General features: G+C 43.4%; 1 protein-coding gene across 1 annotated transcript in view; it reads right to left on the reverse strand.

The window, feature by feature from the left end:
- Positions 1–22,370, reverse strand: part of RELL1 (RELT like 1) — a 69,529-nt gene that overhangs the window by 19,950 nt on the left and 27,209 nt on the right. The window contains exons 2-5 of the mRNA XM_047798578.1: positions 14,761–14,985; positions 11,100–11,171; positions 4,540–4,597; positions 1,168–1,404 (exon numbers count right to left, since the gene is read on the reverse strand). Coding sequence (XP_047654534.1) covers positions 1,168–1,404; positions 4,540–4,597; positions 11,100–11,171; positions 14,761–14,985 — 592 coding nt within the window. The remainder of the gene's footprint in view (positions 1–1,167; positions 1,405–4,539; positions 4,598–11,099; positions 11,172–14,760; positions 14,986–22,370) is intronic.

Raw genomic sequence — 22,370 nt, forward strand, 5'->3', positions numbered from 1 at the left:
AACATCCGTACATAGTTGAGATCTGGGCTTTATCTATTAGAGCAAGTGTGATGGTTAATTTCTTGTGTCAACGTGACTGGGCCAGGAGCTGCCCAGAGGGTTGGTAAAACATTATTTCTAGGTTTGTCAGTGAGGGTGTCTGCAGGAGATTATCACCTGTATCGGTAAATTGAGTAGAGAAGATCCCTCTCACCAAGGGGAATGGGCAGATCCAGTCGCTGGAGGGCCTGAAGAGAACAAAAAGGCAGGGAAGACCGAAGCTGCTCTTTCGGCTCAAGCTGACACATCCCTCTTCTTTACCATTGGACATGAGCATCCCTGTTCTAGGGCCTTCAGACTGGGACCCTGGCTCTCACTATCGGCTCCCCTGGTTCTCAGGCCTTTGGACTTGGACTGAATTACAGCACCAGCTTGTCTGATACTCCAGCCTGCAGACAGATCGTGGGCTTCTTGGCCTCTATCATCATGTGAATCAATTCTCATAACAAATCTCCTCTTATATTTGTGTGTGCATGTACATACATATGTACATATGTGTCTTATTGATTCTGCCTCTCTGGTGAACCCTAACACAGCAAGTAATTAATACACCTCACATCTGATCTTTTTTTTAAATTTTTTTTTCTTTTTAGGGCCACACCCTCGGCATATGGAGGTTCCCAGGCTAGGGGTTGAATGGGAGCTATAGTCACCGGCCTACACCACAGCCATAGCAATGCAGATCTGAGCCTTGTCTGCAACCTGCACCACAGCTCATGGCAACACTGGATCCTTAACCCACTGAGCAAGGCCAGAGATCGAACCCACATCCTCATGGATACTAGTTGGGTTCATTAACCACTGGCTGGATTGAACCCACATCCTCATGGATACTAGTCGGGTTCATTAACCACTGGCTGGATCGAACCCACACCCTCATGGATACTAGTCGGGTTCATTAACCCCTGGCTGAGCCATGACAGGAACTTCGTCACATCTGATCTTGCAATAACTGCCTCTTAGAATTCTTCTGCTGTTGGAAAAATGCCAGACTCAGACCAGAAAATACGGAGGACGCTCAGAGACAGGACCTGAGCCAGGCTCAGGAGAACCCACACTACACAATGGGTGAGAAATCCACATAGCACGGCAACTAGATCACAGAACCCAAAGCGCCCCGGGCCTCACCTGCCCACAGAGAGGACAGTGACCTCCCCTTGGCGCCTCGGGCGGCCCTCTTTGGACTTGTTGGCAGGTCTGATGAAGTGCCACCGCTTATGCCTACATCGATGACACACGTCCCGCTCGACAGCACCGCCCACTGTGTGCAGATGGTGGCCGCAGATGTGCTTTCCTGGGGTGCCTCCTGGTGACAAGGGCCCGGGGCTCACGGGCGGGCTCCCAGGAGTGCTGGGGGTCACAGGGCTACAGGGGAAAGAAAAAGGAAAAGGTGGATCTGGTTACTTAAAAGAAATACCAGCGAAGGCAAATCTCTCCCATGGAATGTAAGAAGCAGGTTCAAAGCAAAAGGAAAAAATGTCTCTTCCAATTACACAAATGGGCGTTGTGAACTGATCTCAGACAGCAGGCATTCAGCTTTTACAACTGTACAATGACAGCTCGTTTTAAACAGTAATAATGTGATTTATCACTTCTAGTATGGAATTAAAGGGCCAGAAATAAACCCCTACTTCTAATGATGGTGTACTGTTTGTCTTAAAGTATTAGGTTCTTTCCAAATGGCCAACCTCCCTTCTCATCCAATCTAATTTCAGGCAAACTAATTTCTCACATATACCCAAGCGCCTGCCCAGATCTCTAAGCAAATAGACGCCTTGGACATACGTGCCTTGGAGGAGAGAAAAACTTAAATTCCAGTCAAATTATCGAGTGGCTTTTGATCCAATCTGACGATTGTATCAAAGGAAGAAAGCTTTTAGGTCAAAATACTCAAAAGAGAGATGTTCAAAAGAGGTTGATAATAGGCATAATAAAAATAGCTAACACTTAGCACTCTAAGCATTTGATATACGTTAATTCGGTTCATTTTTACAAAACTTTCTGAGGTAGATATTATTAATTTCCTTATTTATTTATTTGTTTATATTTTTCTGTCTCTTTAGGGCTGTACCTGCAGCATGCAGAGGTTCCCAGGCTAGGGGTTGAATCGGAGCTGTAGCCACTGGCCTTCACAGCTACAGCAAGGTGGGATCTGAGCCATGTCTGCGACCTACACCCCAGCTCATAGCAATGCCAGATCCTTTAACCCACTGAGCAAGGCCAGGGATTGAACCTGTATCCTCATGGATGCCAGTCAGATTCATTTCCACCAAGCCATGACAGGAACTCCAATTTCCTCATTTTAAAAAAGAAGACACTGAGCCTCAGAGCAGTTAAGTAACTTGCCCAAGGTCACACAGCCAATAAGTCATGGTTGAGATCCAAATCTGGAAAGACTACATCTAGAAACCATGATCTTAATCATCACGCTGCAGTGCTTCAGAAACAGGGGAGACCCCTTTGATAACCTGGAAGAAACCCAGCCAGACCATCCAAAATGTAAAAAGCAGAAGTATATATAGATCAGATGCTAACTGCTTTCATCAAGCTGTGTCAAGGCTCTGGTCTACGAGGAAAGGAGGAATCAAGACAGGACAGGGGTGGCCTGACCAGGAATCAGCCATCTGACCATGGAGGAGCGGGTGGGTGGGGCAGCTGGTCACAGCACAGCCTGACTCTTGAGACTGGGCCAAAGGCGCATGGAAGTCTCATGACAGCATAAACCAGCCTTTATACTGCTGATAACCGGCCCACTCGGCCACCTCAAAAGCAGCACGCCTGATGGAAACGATAGTCTCAAACATTACAGCCCAGAGTTTCCTGGTGTTCTTTAGGAATGCTCTTTAGATTGTTTAAAATGCAAAATTGCAGAGAGTTCCTGTTGTGGCCCAGCAGATTAAGAACCCAACATAGTGTCTAAAATGATGCAGGTTCAATCACTGGCTTCACTCAGTGGATTAAGGATCAGGTGTTGCTGCAAGCTGTGGTGTAGGTTGCGAATGTGGCTCGGATCTAGCGTTGCTGTGGCTATGGCAGAGGCCAGCAGCTGCAGCTCCAATTAGACCCCTAGCCTGGGAACCTCCATAGGCTAAGGTTGGCCCTAAAAAGAAAAAAAGAAAGAAACCCAAAAAAAAAACCCACAAAAAACAAACGGACAAAACACAGTTGCAGCTTTCTGGGGTAAAACAAGGTCCACACCACATATCAGGAGTCTGAATTTGAAAATTTAACAACATTCAGAGTTCCCTGGTGCCTCAGCAGGTTGAGGATCTGGCATTGTCACCGCTGTGGCTAGGGTTTGATCCCTGGCCCGGGAACTTACCTGCTGTGCACAAAACCCAGTGGCAGGGACCACAGGATGCCCTAAGATGCCTGAGGCAAAGATACGCCGAGGTGACACGGTCCTACCCCGAGGTGTCTGTGGGCAGGACTGGAAAATGGGAGAAGTCACAGCTCCTGTGTCTCTATGAACTACACAAGCAGAGCTCCCTACACTGGTCTTCCAGCACTGAGTCACCTTGCTAAAACCCAACACGGCCAGTTTCACAAACATGTATGAAACACCTAAGATGTGCTGGCTGTACCACCCACAGAGTAAGCAGAAAAAGGTCCAAACTCCTTGCCATGTCACTCAGTCCCAACTGGCCTCGCTGGTCCTTCTAGCGTCTGTCCATAGCACGTCCTCCAGCCACCACAGACTGAACGTTCCTGGGGCACCCCCCACTTTCACACTCCAGGGCCTTTTGCTCTGGCCTTTCTCTGCAGCCCCCACCTCCTGTCTCCACTTCCACTAGACGGAGTCCTCCATGGTAAGGCCCTGTGAAGGCGCACCTCCAGCATCATGCCCAGCACACAGCAGGTACTCAATAAATGCCCCTTGAAGCATGAACAATTATACAGAAAAGTTACCTGTAATTATGAGGATGCTCAATAACCATAACCTAAAGCTGGGAATCCCACACCAGAACTCAGCCAGTGCCCCCACCCTAGGCTGGTTTTATGTTTCATCATCATTGTCCATGGAGAGGTCTTTTGATGCCCCAGCTATTTGGAATTCCTTAGAATAACCCAGTGAAGTTGGTCTGGTGGTAATCTCCAGTTTATAGATGATGGAACTTGAACTCAGAAGGGTCAGTTAACTTGCCCAAGAAGAGGTGACCCATAAGCAGTGGAAGTAAGACTCAACCCAGGGCCCCAACTCCAAAGCTGCTTCTTCCTCCCATCACTGCTCTGGAACAGCAGTTCTCAACCAGGGGCCACTTCGTCCCCAGGGAACACAATGTGTGGAGCCATTTTGGGTTGTCACACAGCAGAAGCCAGGGACAATGGCATCTTGAAAGTGGAAACCAGGAATGTTGTTCCATGTCCTCCCCTGCACAGGACAGCTCCCCACAGCAAAGAATCATCTGGCCCTAATGTCGAGAGTGCCAAAGGACAGAAAGCTGCTCTAACAGGTAAGTGAAAAGAGAAGCCCCATAAAATCAGGGGAGGAGCGCTCACCTTTCAGGATCATACAGGCTGTTATCTGCCACCATTGCCTTCAAAACATCGGCATTTGCTAAGGGGGGGAAAAGAAGGAAAGAATTAAAGTGGAATGAATCAGATGAGTGATCACAGAATTGGCACATCAGAAAAGCTGTTGGAAAAACACCTGAGTTCCTTCCGTTCACAGACGAGGCCCTGGCGCCCTGGAGAAAGGAGGGTCTTTCCCAAGGAAAGCCTAGATGTGGCACCATCGGCTATAACGCTCACCAGAAGGAACTGACTGACAGAATCTATGCAGAGGAAAGCAGTTCTACTGCAGAGCTTTGTCTCCTACACATCATTAGCAAAGGAACACAGAAGCTGTTTCTCCTCCTCCCCGCCCCCATCAATCTCCCGCCCAGAAACTGCATTCAACTCACTTTGCTAAATATGCGGTGAAATGTATGTCTCAAGAGACCTGTATTCTAATAACTTAAATGTGTTCAAATAATTAGCCCTAAATCCTGGATACTCAGGTAAGTACGGAGTCTATCTCACATAGGATCAGGGATGAGAAGGGGTTAATTTTCCAGGCGTGGGGGGCACGTGGCTTATTTCTGCTGATGGACCATACAAGACCTTAAGTCTAGCCAGATACCTTTAAATTTCAAGTGTTGGTCACACACGTCAGTTATCTAATATGGACTGAGTTACATTAGACTTCTAATGTTAATTTTTCAAAAAAAAAAAAAAATCCAAGTTGGTAGGTGGGGGCTGGGTTGAAAGCAAACAGAACCTAGGTTTCCTGGGTGCCTACCCCACCCACAAGCACAGACACACCCGTTCTTTTGGTCTTTTGTAAAGTGTCAAATCTTAAGGATAAAAGACTGAAGTGAATGAATGGTCAAGCTCCTCAGCTATTTCCCGGCAAGGCCAGATGCTATCACCATCTTCTGACCCCTTTTCATTGATCTTTTTTTTTTCTTTTTTAAAGCCTCACCCTGCAAGTTCCCAGGCTAGGGGTGGAACTGGAGCTGCAGCTGAGGCCTACACACAGCCATGGCAACACTGGATCCGAGCCGCATCTGCAACCTAAGCCACATCTTGCAACAATGCCAGATCCTCAACCCACTGAGTGAGGCCAGGGGTTGAACCTGCATCCTCACAAACACTATGTCTAGTTCCTAACCCACTGAGACACAACAGGAATTCCAAACCTTTTTTTTCTTTTTTGGCCACCCCATGGCATATGGAGTTCCCAATCAGAGCTGTAGTTACAAACTATGCCACAGGTGCAGCCACACCGGATCCTTTAATCCACTGTGCTGAGCTGGGGGGTCGAACATGCGTCCCAGTGCTCCAGTCTTGCACCACAGCAGGAACGCTGCCTTTCCATTGATTTTTAAAGCACTGTTCTGAGGGAAACCACAACACATTCTCTGGAGATGAAATAATAAAAAAATCACTATTCCCCATGTGAGCTAACACCAACATTTAACATTTAACATCTCAAATGACATCCCAAGAGAAGGAAAATTAACTCGTTTCAACACTGATGCTTTTTAACGTTAACTTAATGATTTATCCAATGTTTCTCAACATTTTTCATTATTCCCGCACCTGGAAGCCTTTTTTTGACACTTTTCCCTAGTCAGCCTCCCATGAAACTGTAATATTGCAGATATACATCTGTTTATGCACTATATGCATGTCTGTGTTTTACATATAAAATAGTAGGGGGTGGAGTTCCTGTTGAGGCTTAGCGGGTTAAGAACTTGACTAGTCTCCTTGAGGTTGCAGGTTTGATCCCTGGCCTCCCTCATGGGGTTAAGGATGTGGCACTGCTGCAAGCTGTGGTGTAGGTTACAGATGCGGCTTGGATCTGGTGTTGCTGTGGCTGTGGTGTAGGCTGGCAGCTACAGCTCTGATTTGAACCCTAGCTTGGGAACCTCCACAGGCCACAGGTACAGCTGTTAAATATATATATATATATTTTTTACTTACATATTTATATATATATATATAGTAAGGGGTTTTTCTGGTCTCCACAATTCAATTTTCTCCCCTTCCCAACCCTTGCAGATGCCTGGGGTTTTTGAACAAATATTGATGGAACATACCATCCTTTTCAAAAAGAAATATTTTCTTTGCCTTTCATGACTCTCTGAAGATGCACAACTGCATTTCCAAATTAAAGTTTTGATATAAGTAAGACTCTTCTCGTGACCAAAAAAGTACTGAAATGGATCAGTAATATCTTCTCTTATATGACCAAGAGGCAAATGAACCTCCCTAAGACAAATTTAAGTATATTTCAATCATTTTCTCTTTTAACGAATATTAGGAATTCAGAAGAATACTTTTCTTTCAGATAAAGGGTTTGGGACATACACAATAATTTGCCAGTTGACACTTAAGACTCTGCTATCAGTTACTAAACTTCAAAACTATAAACAGAAAAGAGGGAAAATAACAACCCCAAAGGTATGAAAACAAAGATAGTGCTCGTGTACAAGAATGAGCTTTTCAAAAACAAAAATTTAAACAGTCGCCTGAGAAAATTAATCACCTGCAAAATGATGACCTCCATTAGAAACAACAAAATATAAAATGCTCCCAGGAGACTTATTAAAATATATTGAAATCAACGTTCCCATCATGGCTCAGTTGTAATGAACCTGACTGGAATCCATGAGGATGTGGGTTCAATCCCTGGCCTCGCTCAGTGGGTTAAGGATCCAGTGTTGCCATGAACTGTGGTGTAGGCCGCAGACATGGCTCAGATCTAGCATTGCTGTGGTTGTGGGATAGGCTGGCAGCTACAGCTCGCATTTGACCCCTAGCCTGGGAACTTCCATGTGCCAAGGGTGGGCCCTAAAAAGCAGAAAAATAAAAAAAATAAAAAAAATAAAAATTGAAATCATTACTAAAACTTGTTTTTTTGTTTGTTTTTAACAGGCTTTTGCTATTTCTCATGTCTTCATGAGATCACTTTATCTCTTAGAAATAATAGTAAACAACCCCTGTTTGCTGAGTGATATCTTTAAGAACAGACTCAAGTTTCTATGCAAATATCATTCATAGCAAAGGAAGACAGATATGTGAGAGCAACACACACACACACACACATACACACACATCCTTGTCTCTAGTCTACTCTCTCATCTAGACCAGGGAGTAAATTTCAACAAAATATCCCTTAGGAACACTTGTGGTTTCCTGTGATGAGAAAACTCTAATATAACACCCCCATTAGGACATAAACACATGCTTTAATTTGGCTATAAAATTACTGTAAAAGAGCAATAATACAAATAAGATTTTTTTTAAATAATACAATTTAAAAATGATACAATTAAGATTTTTTAAAATCAAAACATAGTTGATTTACAATGTTGTTAGTCTCAGGTCTATGGCAAAATTATATATATGTTATATATGTATAATATAAATATATATATAATATATATAAATATAATATATGTAGAATTATATAGAATTATATATATCCCATATAGGTTATTACAGAATATTAAGTATAGTTCTCTGTACTATTCAGTAGGTCCTTGTTGGTTCACTCAATTAACGTGTGTTGAATACATGTCTCTTCCTTGTAATTACTCGTATGGTTTCCCCTACACTTGTCAACATTCTGTCCAGCTATACTTCCCTTCATGGGCATCCAAAGAATGAAAGGAGTAGCTATAGGGCAGGAGAAACTTTCTCATAAGCAGTAATTTCCAGAAAATGTGTCTCTCTTCTTTCCTGAATTTCTGATAATACGCACAGAGCAGTCAAAATCAAACAAAAAGAAATCCTTTTTGCCATCACACAAACTGAGCCCCAGGTTAGAATTTCCCCAGGGGATCCCTCCCCACAGGCTCATGGGAATAACCATAATGAGGGGTGCTTGGAGAGCAACCCGAATACTCTCAATTCATGCTATTTTCAGACTGTTTCAGGGCTTGGCAGAGAAGCTCAGCTATGGAGTCACAGGTACTTTTCAAATGCCCATACGATGCAAGAAAACCCCTGGGACTACCCGAACCCTTGTCACGTCAGGGTGCAGGTCAGCTGATAAATTCATTCTTCAAGAGATTTTTATCTAAACTTGATTCGAAACATTTAAGACACGATAGATTTAAACCCTAAACAAGAATGTCGCCCTGAGTACAGATGAGATACTACCCATTAGCCAAATTAAAAACGCAAAGCAGAAGGCTAGTGATATATCATGACCGTAAGTGTTATAAAATATGTAAATACAGGCAAGGAAAACCTAAATAAATACGGGGATATGGTAATGGATGGTTTGTACGCAATTTTACTCTATTTTTTTTTGGGGGGGGGGGGGCTGCTGTGTGCTGCAGCTTGATATGGGATCTCAGTTCCCAGACCAGGGACTGAACTCAGGCCACAGCAGTGAAAGTGCAAAATCCTAACCACAAGATCACCAGGGAACTCCTTTTATCCCCCCCTTTTTTTTTAACTGTTTGAAGAACAGTTATATTATGGTGTACTGACAATTAAAAAAAAAAAGAAAGAAAGAAAGCTAATTAGCCTCAATGGGGAGGTCTAAATTGATATTAAATTCAGAGTCTCTTAATGAGAAAGATAAAGAAGAGAAAAATGCATTTTGTGCTATAGCAGATTTAAGTCTCAAAGGCAAACTAAAAAAGTTAGGTTTTCAAGTGGTAAGAGACCCAAGTGCGTCCTGGTCCCCCAGCTGTGGGTTTGGCACAGGCCAGAAGCTGGAGAGGACCATGGAGAAAAAGGGTGTCTGGTGAGATCAGAAAGTATCCTGGTGGCCAAGGAGAACCAAGGCCACACAAAGGATGACAGCCACCAGCCCTCTTCACAGGTCACTGGAGAAATCACAGGTGGACAGGCGGTGGCCCTGATGGCAAAGAATCGGACAGAAAAGAACTGGGGAGCAGAGGAGAAGAATGAAATCAGCGCCTTGGTGACATTTTCTAACCGCCTCTGGTAATCAAGGCAGCGGAAAGCAAAAGGCTACTTTCGGAAAGGAAAGGGACATCATTCAAAAGGAAAAGAACAGCCCTATAGCCCAGGAATGTGGGAGGGAGGAAATTATAGTCTGCTTGCTCCAGGGATCCAGAGGCTTCTCCTCTGCTGATGCCATCCTGAATGTGCCAGCGATGTGACACTGGGCAACTTTCTTACCCTCTGGGCTTCTGTTTCCTCATCTGCAAAATAGGGTGATAACAGGGACTACCTCCTAGAGGAGTTGGATAATTGAATGAGTTCATGTTTAAAAGTTCTATAGCGGAGTTCCCATCATGGCTCAGTGGTTAACGAATCCGACTGGGAACCATGAGGTTGCAGGTTCAATCCGCAGCCTTGCTCAGTGGGTTAAGGACCTGGCGTTGCCATGAACTATGGTGTAGGTCGCAGACGCAGCTCAGACCCTGCGTTGCTGTGGCTGTGGTGTAGGCTGGCAGCTACAGCTCCGATTCAACTCCTAGCCTGGGAACCTCCATATGCCGCGGGAGCGGTCCAAGAAATGGCAAAAAGACAAATAAATAAAAAAATAAAAATAAAAATAAAAGTTCTATAGAGTATCCCAGCGGTACACTTTATCCCCTGGAAAGGAGGAAGTTTATCACCTTGCTTTCCTGCTACCAGGAAAAAGGCAGCTGACAGCAAGTTGGTCAAGTACAGACTCTCAAGTCAGATGCTAGATGCTTGCATCAGGGTGACACTGGCAAGCAAGTTAAGTGCCGTGGGCCTCAGGTCCTCAACCGTGAAACAGGAATGAAGTATCTGAGTCATACGGCTGTTAGCTCCTGGCAAGCCCTTAGAACTCACAGATGTGGAAAAGAGACTTTCAGTCACAAAGGGGAGGGGGGAGGGAGTGGGATGAATGGGGAGTTTGGGGTTAGTAGATGCAAACTATTACATTTGCAATGGATGGGCAATGAGGTCCTGCTGGATAGTGCAGAGAACCATATCCGATCGCCTGGATAGACTGTGATGGAAGATAATATGACAAAAAGAATGTATCTATATTATGACTGGGTCACTTTGCTATATAGCAGAAATTGACACAATACAGTAAATCAACTGTAATTTGAAAAAGAAAGATTAAACTCATCCTCCCTTTAAGAAGATGGAGGTTTAGGAGTTCCTGTTGTGGCTCAGTGGTAATGAACCCAACTAGTATCCATGAGGATGTGGGGTGGATCCTTGGTCCCATTCAGTGGATTAAAGGATCCAACGTTGCTGTGGCTGTGGTGTAGGCTGGCAGCTACAGCTCTGATTAGACCCCTAGCCTGGGAACTTCCATATGCTGTGGGTGTGGCCCTAAAAAAAAAAAAAAAAAGGAAGATGGGAGTTTACAATATATTTCAGAAGAGGGAAAAAAAACCTCACTGACTCTTAGATAACTCACTTCTGTGGAACCGTCCCCATCAGACAGTGCTGGAAGCTGAGCTGTTGGTGAGCTCAGGTAAAAGGTGTGGCCAATAACTTCAGAGACAGCTACAGGGGAGTCCATACAAATCCTGGCTCTAGGAAGCAGGTTTTTAATAAAACATAGGAATATTGAATTGTTCCAGACACTGAAAGAGCCATACCTTCATTTTTCATGATGTAGTGGACAATTTGTCCAACGGTGTCACTATTTTCATTCACGCTGTCGTTCATCTCTGAAAGAGAAAGGGGAGGGGAGGATGAGTGACAACTGATCACCTGCATCAGGTCAACAAGACATGCAGTCTTAGTGCCCAAGAGCCCACTAAACAGTCTGCAGAAAGCTCAGCCAGTCACCCACAGTGCTAAGAGGTCTGCCTTCTTCCTTCAACCCCAAGTTGCCTGATGCAGAGCTCAGAGTGCCTTCTTCAGCGTAAGTAACAGAGGCATCCATCCATCTCTTCTCAAGTCCAAACACACACTCAGTTTCCAAAACGACAGTTCCATGCGGCTCTATCAGTCCTTGCTACTGTTATTTCCCTCTCATCATTTTGTTAAACCCTTAAGAGAAATGCAAAGGAGAACGCTAATTAAAAGAAAAACTTTTCTCATATTAAGAAAGTAAGTCAGAAAGAGAAAGACAAACACCATATGATATCATTTTTACATGGAATCTAAAATATGGCACAAATGAACCTATCTACAAAACAGAAACAGACTCACAGACATAGAGAACAGACCTGTGGTTGCCAAGGAGGATGGGGAGGAATGGGATGGACTGGGAGTTCGGGGTTTGCAGATGCAAACTATTGCATTTAGAACAGGTAAGCAATGAGGTCCTGTTGTACAGCACAGGGAACTATATCCAATCACTTGGGATAGATTATGATGGAAGATACTATGAGAAAAAGAATATACGTATATGTATAACTGGGTCATTTTGCTGTACAGCTGAAGTTGGCACAACAATGTAAATCAACTATTCTTCAATTAAAAAGAAAAAAAGAAAAAGAAAAAGAAAAACTTGAGTTCCCGAAGCAAAGGGATCTGCAGCATCTCTGCAATGTCAGGATGCAGGCGCAATCCCCAGCCGGGCAAAGTGTATGAAATGATCTGGCATAGTTCATATAACTGTGGCTCTGATCTGATCCCTGGCCCAGGAACTCCATACACCACGGGGCAGCAAAAAAAAAAAAAAAAAAGAGAGAGAGAGAAAGAAGGAAAAATGCTAACAATTGGAGTTTCCATTGTGATTCAGTCGGTTAAGGGCCTGATGCTGTTGCCCTGCGGATGCAGGTTCCACCTCTGGCCTCGCTCAGTAGGTTAAGCATCTGGTGCTGCCATAAGCTGTGGTGCAGGTTGCATATGTGGCTCATCTGATTTGACCCCCTAGCCTGGGAACTTCCATATGCCACGGGTGCAGCCCTAAAAAGAAAAAAGAAGAAACTTGTCCTTGGATTTTATTTTAATTGCATGTATACTATATGAATTTAGAATATTAATTTATTCCTTAAATTGAGTAATTATTCAGCTGTGTTTATAAGACTCTCCTTTTCTTTTAAATGCACTTCTAAATGATCTAAACACTGGTGGTGGTGAATTGCCTACAAATCCAGTTTACTTTAGGAGACTCTGTACATGGGATCATCTCCGAAAAAAAATCAAACCTCCACTCTTGATCTGTATAATTTGTTCCCATAACACAAGAAGGAGGAGGGAAGATTGACCCAGTTCACAGAGAACTAATCAGGGTGTGCAGCGTCCGGAAAAGTGTCTTCTCCATCCAAGCTGCTTCCAGATCCTCCGATATACATATTTGGTGGGACAGCATACAGGCTGACCGCTAAGCCAATCTACAGAGCATCCCTGGAGGAGGGGGAGGTTCTGCTTTCTGTTGACAAACACCAAGCCTTGGTTTGCTCATGAGCTTACACATGACTCATCGTGCTGTGTCTCTGCCTCAAAGGTCAGTGGGGGTGGGAAAAACCAACAGGCCAGCAAGCTGGCAAGAAATGAGGAAGCCCCCCTCCCTCTGCCCTCAGCGCCGACTCGAAGGGTGGCCTAGTCCAAATGTCACCTTTCTGCACACACTGCCCTTTTCGAGGCTGAGAGGGATAAGGAGCATTCTCCAGGGCTCTCAAGGACGGATGGAAAGCACATCTGTGGAGAAAACAGGGTTTCATCTCTCAAACATAATCCAGCAACTCATGCTGGGAGGAAAAAGTGACACACTCTGAAATCACTCCAAAGGCAGCAATTCTTGACATACTTTTACTGCACTGCTCACACAACCACTGACTTGATAAACATAAACTCCAGCCTCATAGATGTAAGAGAGAATGCCCCCAGCAAACGTGACACCACAACAATGGTGAGACCTATTCGGGTTTCCCAGCATTATTAGAATCTCATTCAATAACAATAGGAAGGGTTAATATTTACTGAGTGACCGTGTGTGCCAAACGATAAACGCATCTTCTAAATTTCACAATAATCCTACAAGGTGGAAATTACTGTCCTCAAATTAAAACTTTAATTCAATTAGTGTTAATGCAATTAAAGTGTACATGGCAGATTCAGAGCCCACATAACTTGCCCAAAGTCTCAAGGCAAATAAGGGTAAATGACCTGACAGGTATTTGAAAAAAAATGAAAGCAAGGTTTCTACCTCTAGGCGTGGTTCCTGTGAAATCTGCAGTGACAATACACCACACCACACCATCTGCCTTTAGGAGATAGACTGTTTTGTAACAAGGTTGGCCGAGAATATGGAAAAAAGGGAACCCTTGTGCACTGTTGGTAGAAATGTAAACTGCAGTCACCATGGAAAACAGAATGGAGGTTCCTCAAAAACTTAAAAATAGAGCTGCCATATGATCTAGCATTTCCATTTCTGGGTACAAACCCCAAGGAAATGAAAATGGGATCTGGAAGAGATTTATGTCCCTTCGTGTTTACTGCAGAATTATTCACAAGAGCCAAGACATGGAAACAACCTAAGTGCCCAACAAGGAATGAATGGATAAAAAGGATGTGGTATGTATGTATGCACACACACCCACCCACACACACACACAGAGCTATAGACAGACACTTAATGGAATATTATTTAGTCATGAGAAAAAAGGATGTCCTGCCATTTTCAACAACATGGATGGACTTCGATGCTTAGCAAAATGATTCAGGGAAAGACCGGGTCTGTGTGTTATCACTTATGTGTGGAATCTAAAAAAGCCAGACTTCTAAAAGCAGAGAGTAAACTGGTGGCTACTAGAGGATGAGGGATGGGAAGATAGGGCAGATGTTGCTAAAGGGTACAAACCTACAACCAACAGTAATAAGCTCTAGAGAGCTAATGCACAGTGTAGTAACGATAGACAATAGTCTATTACAACCATCAAACCTGCTAAGAGACTAGAACGCAATGATTTCCGCCACTAAAGAGAAATGACAATTGTGTGATAGGGTGCTAATTATCACTACAGTGGCCATCATACTACGATATATAAATCTATCAGATTGATGTGTTATACACCTTAAATTTACACAATGTTATACATCACATATATTTTGATAAAATAGACAGATCATTTTGCCTTATAGGGATGGAAAATATACATGACTACTTTCTCTTGTTTTGGCCACACCTACGGCATAACAAAATTCCCGGGTCAGGGATTGATCCTGTGCCACAGCAGTGACCCAAGCCGATGCAGTGACAATAGCAGATCCTTAACCTGCTGCACCACAGGGAACTCTCGGCTGCTTTTTGATTTAAAAATCACCTGCACCCATAGTCCCATACAAAGAATGCAAGTTATGTACCTATCTTTTCAACCTTTTCCTCTTCCACGTCTTGCTCGGCTTCTGTTGTACAACGATAGCCTTTCTTCTTAAGCAGGTGGCAGATGAGGACGCCAAAGAGACCCATGATGAAGAACACGGGGACGAGCGCATACGCGATATATTCTGGGTGTCCATTCCCAGTGTCGTTTGTGGGCGAGGGCGTCGTCTTGGTTCCGGAAGGTAATATGCGGCTGCCACCATTGTCTGAGGACAAAACATGCAGAGCTGCTTCAGATGTCAACTGGGGACAAAGAATATCTGACAACCTCAGGAAATGTTGCCATTAAATCCGAGTCTGCTCCCCAAACGACAGGCCATGCAGAGACTGGCAGGTCTGGCAGGATAGGCACACAGGCTTGTGCTAAACAGTCTTGAATTCCCAGCTTGTCTCTGCCATGGGTCTTAACTTGGATCGTTTCATAACAAGACGGATGTTTTCCTTTTTTAAGTCCTCTCCAAGCCAGTCTCTGCTTCTTCATCTTTAAGAGTACCTACCTGCGGCAATGCCAGATCCTTAACCCACTGAGTGAGGCCAGGGATCAAGCCCGAAACCTCATGGTTCCTAGTCAGATTCATTTCTGCTGCGCCACACAGGCACTCCTTGAGAGCTTTTATAATAATAGAAACATTTAACTCCTTTTACAATTCTAAGTGCTTTATTTATTAATTCCTTTTTAAAAAACACACATTCCACCAGCAGGTTAAGGATCCCGCGTTGCCATGAGCTGTGGTGTAGGTTGCAGATGCAGCTCGGATCCTGAGTTGCTGTGGCTATGGCATAGGCTGGCAGCTGCAGCTCCGATTCAAACCCTAGCAATGAGGAAAAAAAACAAAACAAAACACATATTCCATACAACAGGAATAGATACAGCAGGCGACATGCTAAGACTGAAAGGGCTTTACTCAGAATCGTGGTCTGTTTCAATCTGGAAGTGATAATAAATTCTCTTTGGGGAGCAGTGGAAACAGGATGAAAGCAAAGGGACTCAAAATTGAAGTCAAGCAGCTCCTCCTGAATCAGATGGTTGAGAATGTGTGTTCATCGTTAATTTGACAGCTTGCAAACCCTTGCAATACTACATATTTACAGTTTGTGATTTGCAAGCATCCATCAGTCATTTAATCTTATAATTACTGCACCATGGAAAAAAAGTGAAGAAGATATGAATCTAAATTAGTGAAACGAATTACAGAGGGATGCACTGTAGTTAAAAGGTCAGACTGGCTGGCATAAATAACAGCTTGGCCACTTACTAGACCTATTACCTTGGGCATATTTTTTTAACTGCTCTGTGCTCAGTTTCCTCATCTGTAAAATGGAATCAAAATGACTGTTCCTTTCTATGATGAAGTTAAAACATAGCTCCAAATTCTTCGGTACTGCCCCCATGGAGAGGCGAGGTCTACATCTCCTTCCTTTGAATATATTTTCTGTGCTTTGCCTGACCAATGGAACATGCTGGAAGTGATGTCTGGTCAGTTTCTAAATCCTTGGCTTTAAGAAATGGGCAGCTTCTACTTCCGGTTTCTTGGGGCACTTGCTGTAGGAACGTAGCCACCACACTGAGAGGAAACCCAAGCTGCCCCAAGGAGAAAAACCAATAATGGTCATCAACTCCAACTAAATAGCAGACATCTTAGAAGGAGATTCCATAGTCCCAGCTGATGCTGCATGGAGTAGAGATGAGCCATTTCTCATGAACCCTGCCCAAGTCGTAGATGCAAAATAAATGACTGTTATTGTTTTGAGCCACGAGGCTTTGCAGTCATTTTTTTTTATATAGCAATAGGAACTGGCCAACACTTCCTAGAGTCATTGTGAGGATTAAATACATTAATATGTAAAGCATTTAAAAGAATATTTAGGAAAAGGTAAGCACCTTAAGTGTGCAGTCAACATCTTGACCGAACTACCCATTTTAGTAACCACTAACCACAAATAGCTATTTAAATAGTTATTTAAATTTAAATCAATTAAAAATAGATAAAAACTCAGTTTCTCAGTCAGACTAACCACATTTCAAGTGCTCAATAGTCACACGTGGCTAATTGCTTCTATATTGGACAACAGGTCAGATAAAGAACATTCCATCATTCCAAAAAGTTACACTGTACCAACATGTTATACACAATAACGAACCATTAAAGAGCAAAACACTGACTGGAGACTCTGCTGTGATCTACCTTAACAATTCAATTAAGAATATCTTATTTTTTAGCCACTGCTGTGGCATGTGGAAGTTCCCCAGCCAAGGACCAAACCCGAGCCACAGCAGCAGCCCAAGCCACCGGATACTTAACCTGTTGTGCCATAAAAGAACTCCAAGAATAACTTTTATTTATTTATTTTTTTTTAGGGCTGCACCTGCAGCATATGGAGGTTCCCAGGCTAGGGGTTGAATTGGAGCTGCAGCTGCTGGCCTACACCAGATCCACAGCAATGTCAGATCTGAGCCTCAGCTGTGACCTACATCACAACTTGTGGCAATGATGGATTCTTAACCCACTGAGTGAGACCAGGGATCAAATCCAAATCCTCATGGATACTAGTTGGATTCTTAACCCGCTGAGCCACAACAGGAACTCCCAAGAATAACTTTTAAATCACAAAGTAACTACTCACAATTAATGCCTAAGATATTCATTAACTTAGGTAGGTTGAACATTCCTTCAATTTACACTAATAATTTGCTTAGAAACACTATTCATCTTCTTTCTTCACCCCCAGTTGAATCATATCTGAATTCTTTTTTTTTTTGTCTTTTCTAGGGCCGCACCTGCAGCATACGGAGGTTCCCAGGCTACAGGTCTAATCAGAGCTACAGCTGCCAGCCTACGTCAGAGCCACAGCAACATGGGATCCGAGCCACGTCTGCGACCTACACCACAGCTCATGGCAACACCGGATCCTTAACCCACTGAGCGAGGCCAGGAGTTGAACCTCATGGATCCTAGTTGGATTCGTTAACAAATGAGCCATGACGGGAACTCCGAATCATAACTAAATTCTGAAAAATTTATTGAAGTCCAAATTACTAGCAGAGGTAGTTGCTATTTGACAATGGGATAACCGTAAAATATCTAAGTCAACTATTGTCTATCCATTTGATGGAATAATATGCACAATTTAAAACTATTTATGAAGATTTTGTGAAGATATGGGAACACACTTATGATACAATGTTGAATTTAAAAAGCTTGATTCAAGAATCTTACATACAGCATGATCTAACTAGTTAAAAAAAAAAAAATGCCTGAAGACATACAATGTACAAAGAAATGACCAAAACATTAAGTGACTCCAAGTAACAGAATAATAAGAAAATTATTAATTTTATTTTTATGGTTTTTGTTTTTGTTTTTTACTATGGCTGCACCTGCAGCATATGGAAATTCCTGAGCCAGGGACTGAATCCAAGCCACAGCTGTGACCTACACCACAGCTGCAGTGATACCAGATCCTTTTAATCCACTGTGCTGGGCCAGGGATCAAACCTGCACCTTCAGAGCAGCCTGAGCCACTGCAGTTTGATTCTCAACCCACTGGGCCACAGGAGGAGCTCCTATTTTTATGCTTTTCGATGATTTTCTAAAATCCTTATGTATGTATTACTTGTGTACCAAGGTAGTAGACACTTAAAAAAAAGTACAGAGCAGAGGTTGTCAGTTATTTGGGAGTCACAGATTCTCTGGTAAACAAACCTGCTGGATGCTATCTATGATTCCTATTTCAAAATTGTGCCTCCAAGTTCTGCACGCTCTGAACCCTAAGTTAACATAAGGGCAACCGACTTGCAAAGGATGATGCCCAAGTTTCTGCTTGTGTAACATGGTGGACAACTGGTGCCATTCACTAAGATGAGAAATATCTGAAAAAAAAAAAAAATCAAGTTTCCATGGTGCTATGGGTTGAATTCTACCTCCTTCCCAACTTGTATGTTTAAGTCCTAACTCCAAGTGCCTTGGAATGTGTCCTTATTAGGACAAAGGGTCTTCACAAAGTTAATCAAGTTAAAGTGAAGTCACTGGGGGGCCCTAATCCCACACGGCTGTTAACCTTTTTAAAAAGGGAAATTTGGAGGCAGGCATGTACAAAGTAGGAACACCATGTGAAGATGAAGGCAGAGATCAAGTGATGTTTCTGCAAGCCAAGGAATGCTGAAGATTGCCAGCAAACCACCACAAGCTAGAAGAGAAACATGGAACAGATTCTTCCCCACAGCTCTCAGGAGGAAGCAACCCTGCTGACCCTGATCTTGGACTTCTAGCCTCCAAAACAGTAAGAGAATAAATTTCTCCTTTATAAATCACCCAGTTTGTGGTACTTTGCAGCAGGGGTCCTGGCAAACCAATATACTTGCATGGAGAGGACAACATCACACATTCAGTTTTGAACATGTCATGACAGAAACAAGTAAATCTGGATGGAAATACCCACTGAGCAACTGGATCTGCTCCATGAGGAAGCCGAGGAAGAGAAGCTTAGGCTCTAACCTAGACACAGAAGGAGTTTCCAGAAGGAATGTGCAGTCAGCTAGGGCAGATGCTTCAAGAGAGCAACTAAAATAGGAAGGAAATGTAAAATGGCACTGCCGCTGTGGAAAAGAGAATAGCGGTTCCTCAAAAAACTGAAAATAGGATCACTACATCATCCAGCAATCCCGTTGCTGGGTATCTGTCCCAAAAGAATTGAAACCAGGATCTCGAAGAGGTATCTGCACTCCCGGGTTCTCTGCAGCATTATTTACAACAGCCAAGAAAGACACGGGAACGCTCTCAACGTGCCCTGACGGCTGAATGGATAAAGAAATGTGATACACACATATAATCGATTCCCACTCAGCTTTAAAAAAGGAGGAGGGAGTTCCGGTTGTGGCTCAGCGGAAAAGAATCTGACTGGCATCCATGAGGATGCAGGTTCAATTCCCTGGCCTCACTCAGTGAGTTAAGGATCCGGCGTTGCCGTGAGCTGTGGTGTAGGCTGGCAGCTACAGCTCTGATTTGACCCCTAGCCTGGGAACCTCCACATGCCATGGGTGCAGCCCTTAAAAGCCAAAAAAAAAAAAAAAAAGATAGAGGACAGCATAGACGGACCTGCAAGTCATTACACCAAGTGAATAAGCCTGTCACAGAAGGGCAAATACTGCATGAGTCCACTTATATGAGGTATCTAAAACAGTCAAATTCATAGAAAGAGAGTAGAATGGTGGTTGCCAGGAGCCAGCGGGGAGAGAGAAATGGGCAGTGGCTATTCAATGGATATAAAGTTTCAGTTATGCAAGATGAATAAGCTCCAGATATTTGCTACACAGCATTGTGGCCGTGGTGCACAATACTGTATTGTGTGTTTAAAATTGGTTAAAAGGGTAATTCTCATGTTAAGTGTTCTTACCACGATCTAAAAAAGCAAGAAAGTAACATCCTAGGAAGAATCTTTAAAAAGAGAATTGAGGAGTTCCCATCGTCGTGGCGCAGTGGTTAACGAATCCGACTAGGAACCATGAGGTTGCGGGTTCGGTCCCTGGCCTTGCTCAGTGGGTTAACGATCCGGCGTTGCCGTGAGCTGTGGCGTAGGTTGCAGGCGCGGCTCGTATCCTTCATTGCTGTGGCTCTGGCGTAGGCCGGTGGCTACAGCTCCGATTGGACCCCTAGCCTGGGAACCTCCATATGCCAAGGGAGCAGCCCAAAGAAATAGCAAAAAGACAAAAAAAAAAAAAAAGAGAGAGAATTGAGAAACTGGGCCACATAGAAGTTCCTAGAAAACATGGAAAATCAGTTTCTGACCCAGAAAGAAACTCGGAATTTTTTTTTTAACTTTCCCTCTGTCGTACTTTGCTCCCTATCTGTTTTTCTACAGTTTCTTGAATTAAACTTAAAATCCTAAAATAAATAACCGTTCTAAAAAAATGTTATTGCAGTACAGTTGACTTACAATATTGTGTCAGTTTCAGGTGCACAGCAAAGTGAGTCAATTATACATATACACATAACTACTCTTTTTCAGATTCTTTTCCCATATAGGTTATTATAAAATATTGAGTAGATTTCCCTGTGCTATACAGTAGGTCCTCATTAGTTATCTATTTTATATATAGTAGTGTTTACATGTCAATCCCAAACCCCTAATTTATCCCTCCCCCACCTTTCCCCTTTGATAACCATAAATTTGATTTTGAAATCTGTGAGTCTGCTTGTTTTGTAAGTTCTTTTGTATCATTTCAATTAGATTCCACATATAAGTGGTACCAAATGATATTTGTCTTTCTCTGTCTGATTTCACTGAGTATAATAATCCAGTTCTATCCATGTTGCTGCAAATGGCATTATGTCATTCTTCTTAATGGCTGAGTAGTATTCCACGATATATGTGTGCCACATCTTCTTTATCTATTCCTCTATCAATGGACATTTAGATTGCTTCCATGTCTTGGCTATTGTAAATAGTGCTGCAATAAAAATTAGGGTGCATGTATCTTTTAGAATTCTGGTTTGTCCAGATATATGCCTAGGAGTGGGATTGCTGAATCATCTGGTAGTTCTAGATTTAGTTTTTTAAGGAACCTCCATACTGTTCTCCATAGTGGTTGCACTGAAACAAATAATCTTTAAAATCCTAAAATACATACATACATATATAAAACGAAAACATAAATTAATTAAATAGGAAGGAAAAAGCACTCCACAAGAGATCTTTGTGGCCTTGGGTCCAAGGGACAAGTCTTTCATAGACTGGAAGGTGAGGCTAGATTCCTTGAGTTCAGGAGTGGAGACAGCTAAGTTGGCTCTTTCTAGAAGCCCATTGTGAGCATTAAGGATGGGGAGCTCACCTTTAGCATGTGGGGAAGAGCTTTTTTGTCTGGAATTTTGGTTGAAGTGGCTGAGACCAAAGCGTTCATTTATATACAAAGAAAAGGAGTAAAAAGCAGAGTTTGAGAGAGTATGTGGAGTGATGACCTTGAAGAAGCTGGAAGAGATGATTTCCAAAGAACAGACATTAAACACTTGAATAGGAAAAAAGGCACTTTCTCCGGAGGCAGGGGTTCGTGGGTTAGTCCTTTGCGGTGGGTGGAGGGAAGGCGAGGAAACAGATGCCCAACAGCCTGTAAGAGATGGTGTCTGCTGCGAACTAGTGGGGCCAGGGCAGAAGAGGGGGGCTTAGCAGAGAGACTTGAAGAAATGGGAGAGGTCAGTGAGAGGACTGCAAAGGCATTCAGGGCATAGCTGAGAGGTGCACCCCAAGTCTGCAACTGGGCTAATAACCCATGCAGGGAGGAAAGAAAATGAGAGACCCAAGAGAATCAGGGACCAGGGATCAGGGTCAATCTGGAAAGTTGGTTAAACCAGAGGAAGGATGGAGATGGTTTGGGGTGGGATGCTTCCAGAAGTGATGGAAGTATGGCTCAGACTAGTCTGTTATTCCTCTACTAACGACAACCAGCATCACATCTATGGAGCACTAGCAAGCCAGAGCTAAGCTAAGCATTGGATCTTCACAATACACTTAGCTACTGGTATTCTCCCTATGGTACAGACAGGGAAAGGCAGCCCAGAAAGGTCAAGCAGCCCTCCCAAGGTCACCCTGCTGCTGC

Source organism: Phacochoerus africanus, chromosome 10, assembly GCF_016906955.1.
Source record: "Phacochoerus africanus isolate WHEZ1 chromosome 10, ROS_Pafr_v1, whole genome shotgun sequence".
Taxonomy (NCBI): domain Eukaryota; kingdom Metazoa; phylum Chordata; class Mammalia; order Artiodactyla; family Suidae; genus Phacochoerus; species Phacochoerus africanus.